At 40.3% G+C, this 21,147-nt stretch overlaps 1 protein-coding gene across 1 annotated transcript in view; it reads right to left on the reverse strand.

Annotated features, from left to right (window-relative positions):
• The window catches only part of col9a2 (procollagen, type IX, alpha 2), a 45,501-nt gene that overhangs the window by 13,738 nt on the left and 10,616 nt on the right, over window positions 1-21,147 (reverse strand). The window contains exons 5-22 of the mRNA XM_041809488.1: window positions 20,582-20,635; window positions 19,736-19,771; window positions 16,266-16,289; window positions 16,083-16,136; window positions 15,926-15,979; window positions 12,351-12,401; window positions 12,212-12,268; window positions 12,064-12,117; window positions 8,428-8,481; window positions 8,268-8,321; window positions 7,730-7,783; window positions 7,598-7,651; window positions 7,398-7,451; window positions 7,246-7,299; window positions 7,099-7,152; window positions 6,145-6,189; window positions 6,001-6,054; window positions 5,854-5,907 (exon numbers count right to left, since the gene is read on the reverse strand). Coding sequence (XP_041665422.1) covers window positions 5,854-5,907; window positions 6,001-6,054; window positions 6,145-6,189; window positions 7,099-7,152; window positions 7,246-7,299; window positions 7,398-7,451; window positions 7,598-7,651; window positions 7,730-7,783; window positions 8,268-8,321; window positions 8,428-8,481; window positions 12,064-12,117; window positions 12,212-12,268; window positions 12,351-12,401; window positions 15,926-15,979; window positions 16,083-16,136; window positions 16,266-16,289; window positions 19,736-19,771; window positions 20,582-20,635 — 915 coding nt within the window. The remainder of the gene's footprint in view (window positions 1-5,853; window positions 5,908-6,000; window positions 6,055-6,144; window positions 6,190-7,098; window positions 7,153-7,245; window positions 7,300-7,397; window positions 7,452-7,597; window positions 7,652-7,729; window positions 7,784-8,267; window positions 8,322-8,427; window positions 8,482-12,063; window positions 12,118-12,211; window positions 12,269-12,350; window positions 12,402-15,925; window positions 15,980-16,082; window positions 16,137-16,265; window positions 16,290-19,735; window positions 19,772-20,581; window positions 20,636-21,147) is intronic.

Genomic DNA, 21,147 nt, shown 5'->3' on the forward strand with positions numbered 1-21,147 from the left:
GATCATCCTGATTAGGCCCATAAATATTTAACAGTGTTATGGGTTTAGAATGCAACTCTCCTACCACCAAAACATATCGCCCCTCCTTATCAGCAACAGTAAGTTGATGTCTAAAGGGAACTCCTTTCTTAATAATGATCGCTACACCTCTAGTTTTAAAAGGGAAAGATGAGTGATAAACTTGGCTAATCCATTTACATCTGAGTCTCAGATGTGAGTCTCTCTTTAAATGGGTTTCCTGCATAAATATAATCCCTGCTTTCAAAGACTTTAAATGTGCCAGCACCTTGCCCCTTTTAACAGGTTCATTTACCCCTTTAACATTCCAGGAACAGAATATCACCTCACCCATATTCCCCTTTGATGTACTTGAATCATCCGGTGTCATATTGGTACATCACACACTTGTCTGTCAGGTAACACTCCTCCCCACCCTCCCCAGCCCCTTATTCTGAACAACTAACCCAGAAAACCACTGCATTGTGTGTTACTCCTAGAGTACAACACAATCTCACTCCTGGAGGACTATATAAACTAAAATGTCAAACAGGATAAAATAATAATAATAATATCAAATAAAGATCACCTCCTTATTTATCTCCAGACAGTCTAGGTGTCAATTCACAGTTACAAAACACAAAAAGCAGCTCTACAGAATTGAAATGTAATCAACAAAACAGGACACCGGCTGCATTGCCCTTATGGGGTTTTATGAAGTAAAATAATACTAATAATACTGATAAGTTAAACTTATTGGGGAAAAACTGAAATTAGGAGTCTTGCTAGTAGCACAGTGACAGCACAGTAACAGAAATGTGCTGCAGTTGTGAACCCACTACTTCAGTAACAACCGGAGTCCATCTTAAACCGTAGTATGTGTCTTTCACCAAAATGACTTAGGTGTGGCGTGTGGATAACTATTATATGTAGTGCGTGCATTACCGTCCAGCTCTGATCACCCCGGTCCGAAATGTTTCTCAGCATAAGCCAAGGCCTTCTTTGGATCTGTAAACATAAGCTCCATACCATTGTGGGTCACTCTTAACTTTGCTGGATATGCAATTCCAAACCTGACCCCGGGCTTGTCCCGGAGAAGCTTCCTGACTGGAGTGAAAGCCGCACGCGCCCTGGCAACATCATAGGGGAGATCTCTAAACATCTGGATCCGCTGTCCTCGGTACTTTAGCTCCTTCTTGTTAGAAATCTTGCGAAGAATATCATCAAAGATGTGCCCATGATGAATCTTTAGAATCATGTGCCGCGGTGGCTCGTCATCTCCTTGGCGTTTCCTGATCGCTCTGTGGGCTCGGTCCAGCACTGGTTTTTCCTCTAGTTCCAGCACCTCCTTGAGTAGACCCGCAAAATCCCTGGCGGGTTGTCCATGCTCCATCCCCTCCTTCACACCCGCGATCCTCAGATTTTGTCTCTTAGAGCGCCCCTCTAGATCCAGACATTTATCGTTCAGTTGGTTGACTTTGTTCGTGAGGCGTTTAACTTGCGTTTCCAACTCCGCCATAATGTCCGTTGTGCGTGAGGCTGATTGTTCCAGTCCATTCAGTGTTTCCGCTTGCAACCCGGTTTGGGTTTGTAGCTTAGCAATGTTAGCATCAGTTTCTGTACGTAAAGCGGCAATTTCAGCTCTCAGAGTAACCGAAACGTCCGCAATCCTTTCATCTATCTTGTCACAAATATCAGTTTTTATAGTATGTAGCTCAGAGCGTAAAGAAGCTATAGCCGCTAACACCACGCTCTCGTTGGGGTCATATTCACTTGTCTCGTCTTCCTCCTCCTCAGGCAAGGTCGAGGCTCCACCTGGGCCTTCATCCACAGAGTCACCCCTCGTCCTGCTCTTTCCCCGCCTTGAGTGCGGCATTTTAAATTTGTAGAGAAGTTGATGCCCCGAGCGTATACTGTTTGGAACTTTAAGGATGAATATCAAAAAACCCCCGTGTTTTGATGAAAATAGAAGATTTAAGTCGAAATTCACGAGAGCTGCCTCAGGTGCATCTCACCCGTCCATCGCGCCCCCTAGTGTCCTCCAATTCATTGTTTTAATGTCTATATCTGCCTGTATCTGTACAGGGATTTAAGAGGGCATTTTTGGATAGTCAGAGTCTATTTTATTCACTCTTGGCCTCTTGTTTTCATTCATACTGCAAGTCGTAATCACTAGAAGTAGTTTTAAACATACAGATTAATAGCTGCCCTCTGTAAAGTGCTGCTAAACAGAGCAAGGAACTTTTAACACAGCTTTTCCAGACATTCTAGTTTCATATTCGATGCTTACATTATTTTACTTTGCACACAGAATTAGCCCCCTGATATTAATAGTCAGTTGTGTCTCCTTTTTGCTGGATTACAGCCTGCAGTCGCTTGTTGTAGTTTTAGACGAGTCTCAGTCATGTCTACCGAGGAATCCCAGCCCATTCTTCTTTGACTAATCCCTCAAGCTCCTCCAGATTTGATGGTCTTCTGATGTTGACCTTGGTCTTAGGTTTACAACACAGATCTTAAATGGGATTCAAGTCATGGCTTTGGTCAGGCTAGTCAATAACCTTCACTTCAGTCTCCTGGAGGAAGCTCTTCACCAGGAGCCATGGATGTTTTGGATCATTGTTGTGTTGGAAGACAAAGCAATGACCCACGGCCAGTTTTGCGTCTGACAGCTTAAGGTTTTCTTTCAAAATCTTCACACATTCTCCACCTTTAAGAGAGTCCCGGTTCCAGACACACTGAAGCATCCCCACCGCTGTGTCACTGTGGAGACGGCGTTCTTTAGGTTATATAGGTTATACGCGTCTCCTTTCTTTCTCCAAATAAAAGCAGCTTCTCTAGCCAAAGAGCTCTAGTTATATGCAGAACCTTTCTCCAAGTTGTCCTTAGCATACCTCAGTCTGGCTTGAAGGGGTCTCTTCTGCAGAAGTGGAGTTTTTCTCTGTCTGCAACCTCTCAGGCAGTTGTTCTGGGGTCTTTAGCATGATGCTTTCTCCTGTGGCAGCTCAAACCCTTGCTACATTTTTATACTGAGTGTAAATTAGAAGATAAACCTCTGTTTTAAATAAGTATAAAATATGGGCTAATAATTTAAACCCTGGTAGATCTTTTTTGTGTGCAAAAGAAAATAATGTAAGCATCCAAAATAAAACTAGGATGTCTGGATAATCTGTGTTAAAAATTACTTGCTCTGTTGAGCAGAACTTGGGAAATACTTGGCAAAAACTGAAATTTTCACAGGAGGCAAATAATTTTGTCTTTAACTGTGTACCTCACATTTGATTCACAGCGACAGGTTGTTTGCAGTCAAGATGGGCAGAATGTGAAGATCACCAACTAGGACTCACTGGGGATCATTGGGGGACATTAAAATCCTAAATGGACCTTCATGTTAGAACCATCATTAGAAAAATTCTGCAAGAGATTTTCCTCACAGGCTAACCACATAACCTGGCATGGAGGAAATCCATATCACAGATTGCTTTATATCTAACCTTGTCTTGGGAGACAAGTCTTGAGGAGTCTTGCACTGAGCTAAGAGGATAACTGTGCCTTTTTAACGGCTTTTCTCACTTATTTTGTTACAAACATGCTTCTAGTTTTATAAATCTTGTGGGGCAGGTACGGAGTAATGATGTGTTGTTCACAATTAAGCCTGCTCTACTAGCCAGCTTTTATGTGAACTCTGGGAGTTAGCTCCAGTTTGAGAGGAAGCTTCCTTTACTCCTTTTTTGTCATAATTTACTGCACATTTTAAAAGACAAAATAGTACCAAATGTGGAGCCATTTCAGAACCAGAGGACCAGCTCTTATTACTGAGCTGAGCCAAATGATCCAGGTCTCAAAAAAAAAAAAAAAAAAAAACGGATTTCCTATCGCTAAACTGAGAGCTGAACTGTGACAAAGGCTGACTCCCTTAACCCTCAATCTTACCCTTAAGCTCAAACCTCAGTCTTAACTCGCCCATCAAAACCAAGTGTCAGGGCCAAATGGGACATCGACAGACCACGCAGTTACGGTTTCAGACTGTAGAGAGCAGTAATGTGCCAAAACTGAGTAGTCTGTTGATTCAGAGGAAGAAGAAGAAGAAGAACGAGAACGTGTTAATATTCAACCAAATAACATGTATAAACACCACAACCACGGACATATTCAGCTGAAAGTCACCATATTGCACGGCTTACGCAAAACACCAGTTGTAACTCGTAGGCTTGTCCGCGACAGCACAGTTACTGGCTCATGGTTGTAAAATTCAAAGGAAAAATCGAGGGAGATAAACCCTCAAACTCGCCCCTCAACTCAATTCTTGGGAGAATTGGGACAACCCTCACATTTCACGGGAACGCTCATTTTGAGACTGAGGGTTAAGACTGAGGGTTAAGGGGAGAATTGGGATTTAGCCAAAATGTCCTGAAAGAAAGTCCTGATCAAACTGACCACTGAGCGAAAAAGGGCCATACACAAGTGTTTTCTACCTGGCTCATCCAGGCTTTTTATTCATGTCTGCTGCAGTTTCTAAGAAAACTTTTTAAGCTTTTCTGCCTCAGTGTAACGCTACTTTAGGTCCCTGGGTTTTGAACGGTTAGCAAAATCGAAACAGCACAAAACTTTCAGCAAGCACTTTCATTTGCAGAAACCACTTCCTGCTCCTCATCTGGAGCTCTTTGCTGCGCTATTACATCATTTGCAAACAACCTATTCTGAGTATATCTTGAGGCAGCTTGGAGCACAAAGTCCCAGGCAATTGCCTGTTTTTGACTAATGGTAAAAGCGCCTATGTGAGTTGGACATCAGAACAGTTTTGCATGGCATGAGTTAAAGATAGTATCTACTGAAATGAAAAGTAGAGATGTTCCAATACCATTTTTTTCTTTCCCGATACCTATTCTGATATCAAGGTGTTGAGTATCGGCCGATACTATGTACTGATCTGATACCAGTGTGACCTTTCTGGACTGACTGTGCAGACTAGCAAATTATTTTAGACCTATATTTGACTCAGAACATTACTCAACAAATAGAATCATAATGTACAGCATCTCTGTGACCCTAAAGTTGTTTTTCTGCTGATTATTGAGTCTTACTGCCAAATATTAAAATAACAATAATACATGGGGCTGCACCTCAGGCCCTCTCTATCGCCATTATGCTCTATTCTGGCAGCCTGCCATTGGCTGACAGACCATCACAAAGGGTAAACAACATGATGGTAAGCATTCAAACTGGCAGTAATAAATGATCATAATTGGATTAAAATGGTTAAAAAGATGTCCAATACCAGAATTACTGGTGTGGATTTAATAATTAAAGTCCCAAAAGTCACATGAGTTCCAGGCTCGCTGAAAATGCTGCTGCAAAGAATTCAATAGCGTCAATGGGAAGGCCGAGCAGCTAGCTTCAAGAGGAAAAACAACCAAGAGGCAACGATTTATGGTTCAAAAGTTATTTAACTGTTGATAAGCTGTGTTACTTCTGGTTGTGTACGATAGCGCCGGTCTGGAAGGCATTTTAACGATCACATTCAGAGAAAAAACGTTACGCAGCACCATTCCTTGCTGTAGCGAGTCCTGTAATTCTTCTTCATTGCTCTGAATATGGTAGCTTGTGCATGCAGTGTTTTCTGGCAGCGAAGAAGAATTGATTTCTGGTTTAAAGCGCAAGCATGTAGCATGGCTAAATGAAGCAAAATATATAGTTAAACCAAACGGTATCGGATCGGTGCATAAACTTGTGTCCTCAAGATACCAATATCTGCATTTTCAGCAGTATCAGACGTGTTTCCGATACTGGTAATGAAAAGTGACTGGCACCAAAATGAGTCAAGCCGGTGTCACATATGGAAATGCACCATAATTGTACCTTAGGTCCAGGAACTCCTTCCATACCAGCCTCACCAGGAAGACCAGGCTCACCCTGGAGAAATAAATTTGATGTAAAATTATTCACCCTTGTGAAAAATAAACGATTGTAATACCTGAGAAAAGCTGTATCTGCTGCATGTTTTACCAGAGGTCCAGGTGCACCCTGCATGCCGGCGTGACCCCTGGGTCCATTCTCTCCCTACAGAAAGAAAAGAAATACGAACACAATTAAAAAATGAAACTGAACAGAATGCCAAAAAGGAAATAAAACATAATGTCAAAGGCTTACTTTATCTCCAGGTCCACCTTTTGCTCCTGGTGCTCCAGGCAATCCCTGCAGACGGAAATTAAATGAGTGTAAATAGAGGAAAGTTCTTTATAATGGGTGTCCTTGATGCAATGTTGTAAAAAGAAGATAAAAAACACAAACATGCTAAGATTCAGTCTGCTGGTCTTTGGTACATGTTGCATTCTGCAACTTTAAAACTTTTTCCAATAAGGCCACAGCTCAGTAGAAACCCTTTTACGGCAAAAAGGCCAAAGTCTGACAGTACGCTGTGTACTTTATGTTCAAAACACAGAGAGTAACCCTGAATATAGAGGAGAAAATGAATGGGAATATTAGTATGGGTGAGCTGGTGGCGGACGGTAATAATGCTGATGCCTGATACAATAATAAAAATAATGAAAATATTCCATACAGCAGTGCTAGCTATAGGTTTATACCTTGAACATGATTTCTCTGCAGTGATTGTGTGTTTGTTCTTGTGTTTTTGTGTGTGATGGCATATCGTGGGAGGGTATGAAGCAGGAGAAGTTATGGTGCTTGAGTTTGCAGCGGTGTTAGTGTCACCGCAATGACCACACAGCAAAGTGTGCATCTCATGCTCCATTACCCTTTAGTCAGAATGACACGTACACAAATATAAGTCCAACCTACACCCACACGAGCGTACCCACTGGTCTGATTGTGATAAATCACCTATGGTGGGAGGGAAAATGCTATTTCAAGGTGGTTTAAATTTTAAAACAGCGTGGGTCACAGGGTTGCTGTTAACCTGGATGAGAGCCCAGAAAACAAAACACACCAAGATTTACAGGCGACTTCACGCTGGTTTCCCCTGTCTGTGCTCTGGACTTTTTTTTCTAAACTGGGGAGAACACAATGACCCCCTACGTGGTCGGAGTGAAAATGCAAGAGCCTTATTTGCATTTAGCTTCACTTCACTGAAGGATCACTCACCGCTGCTCCCTGCGGACCAGGAGGACCCGGCATCCCAGCCTGGCCGGGCGCACCCTATGGTAAAGAGAATAGAAGAGAAGAAGAATGAACTGCCAGCTTTTACAGAGATGGAAGTTTCTCATCATTTTCATGGCTGTGAACCCTTACCTTGATTCCAGGAACACCAGGTGTGCCATCCTTTCCATCAATGCCCGGCAGACCCTGGAAAAGCAGGCAAATGAGTCAGTGGGCTTCATTTGGCACACTCTCTAAAAACTCGTGCAACTGTGCTGGGCACAAACAAAAGTGCGCTCACTCACATTCTCTCCCTTTTTGCCAACTGCGCCCTGTGGGCCCTGGATGCCTCGGCCGCCCTGCAGAAGATAACCAAACCAGCCTCAGTGAGGATACATGCACAACAGGACCAGCGCCCCCATTCATGTTCTCAGACATTTTTCATCTTTTTTTGGTCTTTTGCTCCTGCTTTGACAATAAAAAATACACTGGAATGGTCACCTACTTTATCTCCTTTGTCACCTGGCTCTCCAGGAGGTCCCTGAGGGCCTTCTTCACCCTGAAAAGAGAGAAAAGTTCAGAATATCCACAGTATGCAATGGATAACTTACTTGAATGTGTGACTGTGTGCACCTACAGGAGGCCCAGGAATTCCTACAGGTCCGTTGATGCCCTTGTAACCACGAGGCCCCTGCGGGAAAACAGAAAAAGTGCCATCAATCACTTCCCATCAGAGTGGATGCTAAGTCACGCTAGCTGGCTATTCATTGTGATAAAGGAGTAATTAGCGCTTAACTCACTCCACTAATGGGGAGCTACACAGAGAGCCAGCCACTCTTGTTTTGGCACTAAGCCGGGGCGCTAACTTGGCTAACGCGGCTAATGTTAACAGTAAGACGGATGGCTACAGCGGATCATTAACTACAGATGGAGGCACGGCGGACCTAGACAACCCCGACTCATTAGAGGAGGGGAGAGATTTGTGTTAGCATCATTTCCATATGTCCCCATTGCTGGTAATGGATGGTGTTTGTATAGTGGGGGCAGGTCCGGTTGTGCCTTCTTGGTGCTCATTTAAGAATACGAACGTGCTTGGATCCAAAAAAGAAAAATGGGGCATAAAAGTTGTAGTCTGAGTGCGAACAAAGAAAAGAAAAAGAGAGGGTGGTACTCACTGCTTCCCCTTTAGGACCCATCATTCCTGGATAGCCCCTGAGACCCATTGGACCCTGAAGGAAGTAGGAAAAAAAACAGGGTGAGCATACAGCACAGTGTAATATTAGCCTGAGTGTCTGGCTTTGCCAGCTGACTAAAAGAGTTGAATTAGCAGCATACCGGAGGTCCGGGGATACCCTGTTCCCCAGAGATGCCAGTTTCTCCCTTGATACCCTGGTGGAGGAAACAAAATGGAAGAAGCTTATTAGTTATTCTCATTATGAGGCATTTCCTCTATTTTATAAATAGTGACTTCTCCCACTCGTACTATGTTCAAACTCTTTCACGCAGGTGTTAAAGATAAAGATGCTCAAATATAGATGTTGACCAAAGAATCTAGAGTATCCAGTTCCAACAGCAGCCGGTTAAGTGATTGTCTCACCTGGTCAAATAAAGCATACGTGGGTAAGTGTGACCTGTCCAGTAGGTCAGAAGACTAGAAAAGTGCAACACAAGCTCAAGCCCATTCACTATTTACTTTATTTATTTAAGATGTGTACTGGTTGCATAGAATATCTAAACTAGCCTTTAACTATTAAATGCCACTTCTTTGTTGACCTGATAAAAATCTTTTTTATGCTATAAAGACAGTAAAAGCCGACTGGTTTGAGCCAAGAAATGCTAAGAGCAGTGAAAGCAATCATACACCCCTTTAAGGAGCTTGATGAAACAAGCTGTTGCACATTTCTGCCATGATATTCTTTGGCAGGGTCACATAACAAATGAAATTTTAAAAGGAATTAGCATAAGGAATCTTTATAAAAATGTCTGCAAGGACGTAAATGTAGAAAATTTTTGAGGATAGATATTAAGAGTTGGAGCTAACAGGTGAGAGTTCAAACTAGTCTGTCGTAGTCTCTGCTTTTGACTTGTCTTAAGGGGTTCTTTACTGGGGTGTTTCTGAAAAGACTTGGTGAAAACCAGAATCAGAATCACATATATGTGTGTAAACCTTGAACATAAGTATGCTATCTGGATTGGAAATGAAGTCTATCCCACGGCCAAATATTACAAACAGCTTTATGGATGCAATCCAGATTCTCTTAAAGCCATTGGTATAGAGGCCATAGAAATGTCCAAAAGAGGAGGAGATAAACTGAAGAAACTATTACAGAGAGAGACTTACTGGATTTTCAAACTAAAGGCTACAACAAGTCCAGGACTAAATGAGGAACTGGACTACACCCCATACCTGTAGGTCATTTTCCCCTCTCACTAGATAGAATGGGAGAGCTCAGTGGGATCATTATCTTGTATGTTCTTTGTCACGTTTTTTGCTGTTTGCTTTCCTTTATAATCATGTTTATTGTTTTTGGTATCTTTTTTTTTGTAACTGCTGATTGTGTAACTATTGTTCTTGCTCTGAGTTTGATTTGTTGGAGTGCAGCAATTAAGAGTACACACCTACTTTTCTCACTGAACCTGAGAAGCAGTTGACTGATTGCAAGGCAGCTGCCACAGCCTTGAAAATCTGTGAAGTCACTTGTTTTTAAATGCCCTGATGAAGACTTTGTGAGTTGAAACGCATAGGCACTTTAGCCCATTTATTAAAGCTTTTTAACTTTTTCAACACAGTGTGCCTTGTTTTTTTTTTCTGGTTATTACTCTTTTTACCCTAGACACAACACAAGTCTGCCCCCCCCCCCCCCCCCCCCCCCATTTTTTTGGTATCATGAACTTTTCCTTGAGACCTAAGAGCACCTGTGTTTGATACTTACAAATACGTGAAAGCAGCACTGCTAAGCCATCTTGGCTTTTTTATCAACATGTCTGTAAACATTGTTGGAAAATGTTGGTGTTAGAGTTTCCCTTACAAAGATTACAGTGATAATGATATAAAAAAGAAAGATACAAGAAAGAAATGCGTGAAAATTAGTTATATGTTACTACAAAAACATGATTAAAAGCTAAAGCTAGTCTGACAGCAAGACTAGCTGAAAAGCTACAAACACTGAAGTAGCATTTAGCTATCATAAGTTAGTAAAATAACCATTTTGGATAACTTAGGTGCTGAACCAGTTGTAAAAATGAAACAGTTGGACTTAGCTTTTGGCTTAAGTATTAAGGTTAGCTTGGTTTGGCATGAAACCATAAGAAAAGTGTCAAATGTTATCCTACCACTAGCTACCAAGTGACTGATGTTCCAATAGGCTTCATTACCTACTTCAAAGATGTTTTATTAAGTAATGAAGTTATTAATAAGGGGGCAGCATGGCGGCGCAGTGGTTAGCACTGTCACCTCACAGCAAGAAGGTTGCTGGTTCGCTTCCTGGTCAAGGCCCTTCTGTGCGGAGTTTGCATGTTCTCCCTGTGAGTGTATGGGCTCTCTCTGGGTAGTCCAGCTTCCTCCCACCACCAAAAACATGCTCATTAGGTTAACTGGTGACTCTGAATTGTCTGTAGGTGTGAATGTGAGCGTCTCTATATGTTAGCCCAGCAATTGACTGGCAACCAGTCCAGGGTGTACCCCACCTCTCACCCAATGACAGCTGGGAGAGCCCATTTGAGTGCACATTTTTGGCGACTTGGTTACAGAGGAATTAACAGGATTTCATATTTCAATGGCAGTAGAATGAAAATAAGTGGTTTTAATGATAGTCAATGGGGCCTAAAAAGGCTCCAGGGGGATGACTGTCAGTTTTTTGGTCTGTAGTGGACAATTGTTAAAATTCAAAAATTGTTTAAAAAATGAAAATATTTGTCAGATACCCTCACCTCAACATTATTACTGCCAAAAGGAGATAAAAAATACAACTGAAAAGCCATAAAAGGGTTATAGGAGGGCCTGAGGATTAAAAGCAACAAAAAAAAATTACAAAACATTATGTGAGGGCTAATATTACTCACAGTAATGTGTGGGTAGCCCTTATAAGACCTGCAACAACTTTAGTCCACTCAAAGGCTGATTGACCCCAGGCCCAGGAAGTGAATGTTGACCAGGTTTATGTGTTGATACTCATTAACGGCATCAGGGAGGGCCCATTTACTGGGCCTTTCAGGGGCCCGTCCATCTCTATAGGCAGGCCTGGTTGTATATTCGATCAGATAAAAGTAGACAGCATAAGTAGAGCCACAGTTTTAAGATAAATGTGATGCATCTGGGCTGTGACTTCCTCTGCTTTTTTGAATGGCATTGTCATTAGAAATACATGATGCATGCAAAAAGTGCATTTGTCACAAAGTTGATGGTATCCGTGTTTTAGCTGAGATTTAGTGAACAACTACTAGGAAAGTAAACGGCCCTCGCTGCGTATCTCTGAGAAAAATAAAAGCGAGAGAACCCCACAAAGCAGCCTTGAGTCACGGCAAGTCTTCTTTAAGAGCCTGCTGATCTGCCCTGTCGGTGATGAATGATAACTTGTTGCATCGAGTGTTTTGAGCGTCTGAGGCTCCTTGTGTGGGGAGATCAGAGGCTAATGCCTGAGGCCTGGCTGGCTGCTGTCTTGGAGCTCACGGCGCACTCATTAGCTCTGCTAAATGCAGCGAGGTGAGGGAGCCACGTGAACCCTGACGCTCTCATCCTCCCCCCTTCATGTACCTGGCTCTATCACCGCCGCTTTCATCTGGCTCGCTGCATGCTGACTGCAGGGCCAGGGCCAGGCCTGACTAATCGCAGCCAGATTAGTGCCAGTCATGTGCCTCGGGGGGCTTCATTAGAGCTAATCCTTACCTCTGCTGGTCTTGAATGGTGGGTTAGTGTGCGACAGTGCATGCGTATGATGAGTCTTTTTATTTGTGGGTTTTTAAGCTGCTCACCAGTTTTCCTATGCTGCCAGGATCTCCAAGAACACCAGCACGCCCTTTGTGTCCCTAGAAAGCAAAAGTCAGTCAGTGGGGTTTATAACAAATTTATAGAACTGTTTATTCCTTTAGGGCTTCATGAAACCAGGAGGTAGTGACTCACCTTGACCCCCTGCAGTCCTTGTGGGCCTTTAGGTCCTGATGGACAGTTAAGAGGACACTGTAGAGAGAGGGAGACGTGGATTATGACATGTAAGGTTGTGTCAAAACAGATTTGTAAAGACAATGAGAGAAGATCATACCTGAAATTCTGCGCTGCCTTCTTCTCCACCAAGAAACTTACCTGGAGGACCCTAGATGGACAAACAGATGAAAATAGAGAGATAAAGGAGAAGAAAATCCCCTGGTCAGAGCTGTTTTTCTCTCTTGAGCTGAGCCAGCATTCTCCCTCTTTCTTTATCTTTCTCTTCCTCCATCTTTCCTCCTCTCTGTCTATAGACTGAGTTAGAGAATAAAGTATCTCTACAGGTTGTGATGTATTCCTGCTACAGTCGGATGAGACAGCCCACTGATCTAATGGGGGGTTTATTTACCCTAGGACAGCACTACAGCTAAACAAATACACTCCCCTGGGCTGGGAACATCACTCTCAATGAGGATACATCCCTGTTCTTACAGATGCATGCAGAAGAGAAAGCACACCGTCGAATATAGACTTAAAAGTGCTCTATTGAAAATTGTTCTTGTTTTTTTACCACTTACTCTAACTGGAAGCCCTGAGCTCCAGCTGTGCTCGGTGATTGTTGCTGTGTTTGCTGCTGGTACTGCTTGAAGTAGCATTATGTGATACTGTGATCCCATTCAGTAACACATGATGAATGCAGTAATACTGTGATCTATATTGAAAGTTAACATCTGGTAGCTTGTTAATTTCACACTGCTGTTTCTCCACTTTATTAGGTACACCTGTTTAACTGCATTTAGAAATATAGATAATCTGCCAATTACATGGCTTCAACCAATGCATTCAGGCATAGACATGGTCCAAACGATCTGCTGAGGTTTAAACACAGCATTAGAGTAGGGAAGAGAGGTGATTAATGTGGTTTTATTGGGGGTCTGGCAGGCTCTTATGTTGTTTATGTCAAATTCGGACCCCATTCAAATGCCATCGAGACGCACCAGACCAGGCAACACTTTTCCAGTCTTCTATTATCCAAATTTGGTGAGCATTCATGAATTCTAGCCTCAGTTTTCCGGTACGTCTCGACAGGAGCGGCACCCCGTGTGGTCGTCTGCTGCTGTAGCCAATCTGCTTCTAACATGCTGCCAGAAAGGACTGGGCAATTAATCAAAAATTAGATTAAATCACGAATGGCCTGCAGCAATTTTCAAATTGCAGAAGGTGCAATATTTCTTTAACCTGAAATTTGTGTCAAATAGCAGTCTAAAACATTTTTTGCAGCACAGTTATGTATTACAGATCATGCAATAATCCACATGCAATTTTTGAATACTCTGCAAAATCCCACTTTTCTGTATGTTTTTCTTATCAAATATGAGAATGACGTAAAAATTGTAACTCCCTTCAATGTATCAATTCCTATTGCTTTTGTAATAGGAGTCAAAATGAAAACAACCAGATATTTTAAAAAAATTGTTCAGCTCTATTTTTATCTAACATGTGTTGGTTATAATACAGAATAATTTATTGCTGTTTTTTTTTTTTAAACACAATGTTAGGAACTAAAGAAATAACCACATCAAATCACAATTGCAATACTGGGGAAAACACTGCAATTAGATTACTTTCCCAAATCTTTCCAGAGCTGCTCTTCTGCATACCTGGCGTGTAACAAGTGTCTATCTTAGTCAAAGCTATAATAGTTAACATAAACTAACTAAATATCTAAAACTGAAATACAAAGATCATTCTAGTTATCTGAAACTAAATAAAACTAAGCTTCACCAAAAAATGAAAGCTAACTAAAACTGTATAGTGTGCCTGCAAAACTCACCAACATAATAGAGACAAAATATCTTTAGGTACTGAGTGGAACCTACACCCAAGTCTGGGGAGTGTAAAATGGCTTGATTTGATTGGTTAAGACATCACACAGTGGTTGTTTTATGTCTGGGGTTGTATTCAAACATCATCTTTAAATAAATAAAATGATAAGTAAAACTTATGAGTATTATTCAATGTATTATTTGATTTATAACTATAATTACATGTCTACTATTGTTGTTGTTATTATTATCTTATCATTATTATTTCTGATTTTATTGTCAGTTCAATAAGTTCATCCCACTCTTTTTCCCTTTTTTTTCAAGGACAGCTATAACTTCTTACAATGGCCCTAAAGGCCAATAGGAATAAATATTTCAAAAGCACAAAATAAAGTTCACAAAACACAATTAATTTCACAAAACACAAATCAATTTCACAGAACACACACTGTGAAATTTATTTGTGTTTCATGAATTTTATTTGTGTCCTAAGAAATTTAATTTTGTTCTGTGAAAATAATTTTTGTTCTTTGAAATTTATTTTTGTTCTGTGAAATGAATTTTGCACTTTTGAAATACTTATTTCTATTTGCTGTATAAGCCAGGACACCTTACCACACCACAGATTATCCAACACCAAGGCCATAATAATGTCTGTTTTTATTCTCATTTTTTAATTTTGTTTGTTTATTTTTTTTGTTTGTGTTTATTGTTTTCTTGTTACAGTTCCATGTATGTATTTTCACTTTATCACCAATAAAAAATAATAATAAAAATAAAATAAGTAAAGAGCAGCCTGTTTGAATATGTTTTTAAAAATGTATGATGTTCACTCAGGGTCATTATCCTGTTGTAGGATGAAAATGGCTCCTAGCAAGTGCTGTCGTAGGGTGAAGGCATGGGGTTGCATAATCTTGTGATAGCTTTCCTTCCTCAAGTTCCCTTCCACTTTTCACAAATCTCCTATTCTACCACCTCCAAAGCCCCACAGACATCACGCTGCCTCCACCTCTCTGATGATTTTAAACACTGTTCTTGCATCTTTTCAATTGTTCTGCGTCTCAAAAATGTTCTTCTGTTTGATCTGAAGACCTCAAACTTGGACTCATTTGTACACAACACATTCTTCTGGTCTTCCAGTGTCCAGCCGTTTTGCTCCCTTTTTAGCAAAATGGTTTTTAGCTGTGCAACATGATTAAGTTGGATTAGCAGCCATACAAGGAGACTGATGCAGAGAACTGACAGTTGATGATAACTGCATGAAAATGTTTTTTCATTGGAAAACAAAGAAATTTGCCAGCGATCCCAAACTTTTGAGCAGTAATGTATATTAAGCTGCAGGACTCTTTAGAAATTAGATACACTATTACAATCTATCTATTTACACCTGTGTGTAGATTTACATCTCCGTATATTGAACATTGTCACTGAGGCCATGCAATACTGCCATGCACATCACCTCAGTAACACCTTTGACACTCTTGCACTGACTTTGAAGCTTTGTAGCATTTCAACCATAAATATTTCACATTTTTAACATCACTTTGTTTAACATTTACATCGCTGGTGTGCTCTGTTTAATTGTCTTGATAGTAGGAGTGCTGATGCTTATTTTGGTTCATATTTTTAAATGATATTCTGGTATAAAGCAACAATAACTTCTTTTATGTTTGGACTTTCGTGGCAGTAAACCTGGTTATGGTTCTCCTCTGTGCACATAAAATGTTCCGTTCCCACAACAACAAGGTATCTAAAAGCATTCAAACCTTGTAATCTTACATTTATAAAGAAATTCCAGGACTTAAATTAAAATTTCTCCAATAAAAACATGGAAAAAAAAGAGCATTTTCCCCGGGTGGAGACTTACAGGCTTGCCAGGAGGTCCAGGTAGTCCTGGAGGTCCAGGTGGTCCCATCACACCCTAAATAAAGAAAAAGAAACAATTTATTTAAGCAGAAAAGCCACAACAGATTGTAGGTAAATTTTCACAGCTTCAGTATAACAAACTAAATTTAGTGTTCTACCTTTGGCCCATTTGGTCCAATTTCTCCTGGAAGACCAATTGGTCCCGGAGCACCCTAGACACCCAGAGAGGAAGAGAAAGGAATGAATACAAATCCCACCAGACATAAAATGATTTCCACACCTCAAAGAAAAGCCATTAAGTGATAACAGCATAACTGTATTACACCATACAAGCTACTTACAGCCAGTCCAGGAAGGCCGGGTCCCTGTGTGGACAGGAGGGACGAGGGGTTAAATTACTGTATGACAAGTGGAACCAATCAGTCAAAGTATCAATTAACAAAAGCCAATTAATAAAGGCGTCAGTAATTCAGTGGAGCGTGTGTCATCCAGTGTCAGAGTAAACAGCGCTCAGGAAGTACAAAGACACAATCAGTTGGTGTTTGCTGTGTCTGTTGCTCAGAGTTAATTATAAACAAAGTAATGAAGTAAGTAAGCCTTGTTGGAGGAACAACAACCCACGAGGCAGGATCTCCTGTCTGTGCAGAACCAGGCAGCTGGGTGCACGGGAGGATCAGAGCCCCCAGACATCATGCCGACTAATGCTAAACAAAGGATTTAACTAATAGCGCTGCATCCAAGCATGACATTGAAAGACTCTGAACTTAGAGCTGAAATATACTGCAGGATGTGTCATGGATGGACTCTGAGCTCCACCTAGTGATTTGAGAGGGTATTACTGGTATATTTTACTCTTCAATTGATCAGCTTAAGTTTTAACATTCTTCAAAACTGTAGGCAAATATTCCTCTTTTCTTCTGCATGAAAGACCGTGCACACTTTAGCAATGAGGCCTGTGTCATATGCAGCAGATGTATGCCACATCTGGGTAAAGTAGACCCAAAAGAGGGCACAGCTGGTCAGGCATTCAGGCATGGAGAAAAACGACTCAGGAGGTTGTCGTATGAAACCAGCTGGGTCACAATATGTTTGTTAAGAAGCTGACAAGGCTTCAAACGATGCCTAATTCCTCCCACCGTTACTCATTCTCAAGTATGATGACAGCATTAGGAGTTACAGTGTTCTCTACTTAGGCACAACACACCTTATATGAACTGACAGGAAGTATGTTCACTAAATAAAAGGTGTGTAACTCCAACCACCAGAGGGCTCTTGATTTAAAAGACTTTTAAAAGATGACTAAAGGGTAGCAGGGAATCATCGGAGTGATTCCACTCTCCACTCACCAATGATAACCACATATCACTCCTGTTTAAGAATTGAATACAACTCTAAACAAATAAAACTTTATATTTGACCTGAATAATAACCACTCTTATTACAGTGACAAATATCTTTCTTATTCACTATAGCTTTCTTAAAAATGTAAATCCCTTTTCTTTAAACTGGAATCAAAATAGGTAAAAAAATGGCTATAATGGGTTAAAAATGTGGTGAAATGGCATTTTAAAAGTGTCTGAAATTGTTTAAAAGTGGCAAAAATTAGATAGAAGGGCAAAAAATAATCAGAAAGTAGCAAAACTGCATTAGAGCAGCAAAAATGGGCACAAAAAGTGGTTAAAAGGGAATAAAAAAGCAGCAGAAATGGGTGGAAAATTTGGTTTATGGGATTTAAAAGTAGTTAAAAGTTGTTTTAACTAGCAAAATGGCTTATGTAAGGCAGAAAAATAGGCAGAAATAGGTTAAACTGGCATAACAAGTACTGAAATGTGGTAAAAATGTGTGAAAACGGGCATAGAAAGTGTTAAAGAGGAGGTATAGTGACAATAATCAGCTGCTCTATGAAAACTATGAAAACTGTTGGAAATATCTGAAGTTACATCAGTACTCAATAAGAATATATATATCATAGGTTTAGTAATTTGTCAATCAATTTAGATGTTTTACTGCAAAATGTCTACTTATTGCGCCTTTAAGTATTACAGTTTGCATTTGCATTAAAAAATATTTATGTTGGTTTAATGAATTCTGATGAAAGCATTATATTTGCTCTTTTTGTTTGTAAGGGTTAATGCACGATGAAGGTGTCCAATTATCAGGGATTAATGGACGACGTGGAGGCCTGAACGTTGGATGGTTTCCTCCGTGAAGTCCATTAATCCTTGATAATTAAAGGGCATTAACCCGCTTATACCATGGTCACTGCCAATGAGAAGAATTAATGAAACTACTAATTTATAATTACATACGTTTTGTGATCAAAATAGAAAGTTTTACTATAGCGACAATTCCTTTTCCCTAACAACATCTGAGGGCTTGACTAATAACTGGAATGGTCATTCCAGTCCTTAGTTCTTAGGGAACGTAAACATTATTCAGTACTCCAGTAAATAGGACGGGACATAGACAAGAAGTCACAATGGAACAAAAAACTAGTCTGCTCAGCGCACTTTCTTAACAGATTTATAAATGAAAAGGCATGAAGACGAGGGAGGCGGAGAGTCATCTATGATCAGGCTATAAACCTGTAAGTTAACATGAACAGTCATCTGACAGAAAGTTTAGTTTTAGCAGACCAGCTGTTTCAATTAACAGAATAATTCCCTTTTCTGCACTACGAGGTAATAGAGGTGAGTCCACGCACTGGAGGTGCTGATTCTCTGTCAGACACGTCAATATTTATCAAATATTATCATGCTGGTTTATCAGAAGCGTCTTTTGGCTCTACAAAGACATCATGGCTTCTTTTCTCTTGTTTAATGTGATCTTACTCTTCTAACAATAGTTTTAAAAAGTTAGAAAAGGAGGACAGTTCTTTTTTTTTGTGACTGGGGACAAGTAGTACATCGAATTTAGAAGATAAGACCGTCTTACGTTACTGGTCATAAACCTGGAGTCTGTCGTTTTATTTATGTCAGTAAAGTGACGGTTGATGCCGGTCCGTAGACCCCTTAGGGTGGCAACGCTGTACCCCCTGCTCAGAAAGTATGACTGCCTCTGGTTGCTATGGTTACTCCTATCCTCTAACGGCTGTTGTGCATTAATTTGGAGCAGTGTAATGATTTTTTGACCAGAACTACTTGTGAAGTTTTAAAGGTGTCCATATATCAGTAGTTAATGGACACCAATGGAATTTCCAGAGCCAATCAGAATCGAGTATTCCCCAAGACTGTAAGTCATGATGATCTAATTGAGAGTGTCCAGCACTTTGCAACAAATCGGCCCTTCTTACAGTGAGAATAAAATAAATGATTCCCATCTCTACTCTAGAGCTTTCTGTGCTCTTCTGTTAGGGAGTTTTAAATGGTTATGAAACATGATGAAAATAATGCCAGGACCTTTTAATGATCCACATAAGCAAACAAGAACAGAAAAAGGATTGAGACAAAAAATTTAACAAAAATGTAACACTAGCTGGACACTTTAAATTGAATCACTTAAGAGCACTAAGATATGTCTCATTATCAATGCAATCCCAAATTTAGGACCTCTCACTAATAAAATAAGACTTTTAGTTATCTTATGAGCTTAATTTCAAAACCCAATCTAGTTTAAAACTTAAAGAATCCTTTTCTCGCTGATAGCTCTAAATATCCCAGTGTTTATTTATGACTCTATCCATGCTGAAAATGTCTGTAGGTCAGCACGGATGAAATTTCCACTCTTAAATATTACATCTGATGTTGTTTGACTGACTGCACAGTTACCCAACATGTGAACAGGAAGGTTATAGATAGCACGTTTTACTTACAGGAGGTCCAGGTTCACCAGTTGGTCCAGGTTGACCCTGCAGAGAGGAGGGAACCACATTATGACTGAGGTAGTGACATGATACAACCTCAGTAGAGAAGGAAATGTGCTCACAGTACATTTAAGATCATATTAACCCTCCAGAGTCCTCCTAGAAAAACTCCACTCAGGACTATTGGGACCCAAACAGGTCCCATCAGAAAAAGTGCTATAAAAATCAGATACAGTAATATTTTTTCACTTTCAAAGCTTAAATCTTTTAACCAGCTCCAGCCCTAATCAGAAATATAAATTTTTTTATTGATTTTTGAAATATTCTCTACATTTTAATGCCATTTTTGTCATAATGGCACCCCTATTTTAACAAGAAAAATGCAAAACATAAATTAAGAAATTGCAGAGTGGAATGTTTGAGATGAAGTTATTAGAGTCTTGCATATGTTAACAATTATAACAACATGGATTTTGCTGCAATATTATCTTTTTAGTACTGCAGGTTTATATCAAAAACACACACTTAGGACACTTGGGACCCAAATGGGTCCCATCAGAAAAAGTGCTAAATCCCCAAACTGTGAGGCTGTAATGAAAAGAGAGGTTGCAACTTTTAACCTTGATAAAAAACATCAACTTTTGTAAATATCATGCCATTAGCACACAGAAAAAATATCTCCAGAGGGTGAAAGATGATCTTGTAAAATTACTGGGATGAGAAATTAAATATTGTACCAACTCATTTAGGTTTTGTATAATGATCACTGTGTTGTCAAGCAGTGCATCTTCGACATGTACACTGACCCAGTCTGTACTTTTTCTGATATTTTAAGGACGTGGCTTGCACACTTACCTTGGAGCCGGGGCTCCCAACAGGACCTCGGTCACCCTTTGCTCCAATCAAACCCTGCAGAAGGACATAAGGAGAAGGAGACGTTATAGGCTAATACCTCTGACTTGTGTAAAGAGGTCAGAAAATGTGTTTAAAAAGGAGGTTATGTGTAACCACTGTGCCTCTCATGGGTTACATTTGACATGAATTCACCTAACAGCAGGGCTAATCACACATTTGATCGAAGCTGACACTGTTCTTGTAAGTAATTAGGAAACAAAACTGAGATTTGGATTCCAGGGCGGATTATTGGCTAAATCTCTGAGGAATGCATGTGAGAGTGTGAGGCTGTATGCTAGTGATGTTAGCATGTGACTCTTATTTTCCCTCAAACTCAGACTGACAGAGCATTTTTTTTTTTGCAGTTAACCACATTTAACACCGGGTTAACTAGTAGCACAGGTCTGATAAAGCTACTAAATCCTTTTCAGACCGTTAGCTTTGTTAGCTGTTAGCAACTGCTCTATTTATGTGATTGCTAAAGGTTAAAGGGTTAGATCAGCAACAGATAAGAGGATTAATATGAG

Source organism: Cheilinus undulatus, linkage group 16 (assembly GCF_018320785.1).
Source record: "Cheilinus undulatus linkage group 16, ASM1832078v1, whole genome shotgun sequence".
NCBI classification, from domain to species: Eukaryota; Metazoa; Chordata; class Actinopteri; order Labriformes; family Labridae; genus Cheilinus; species Cheilinus undulatus.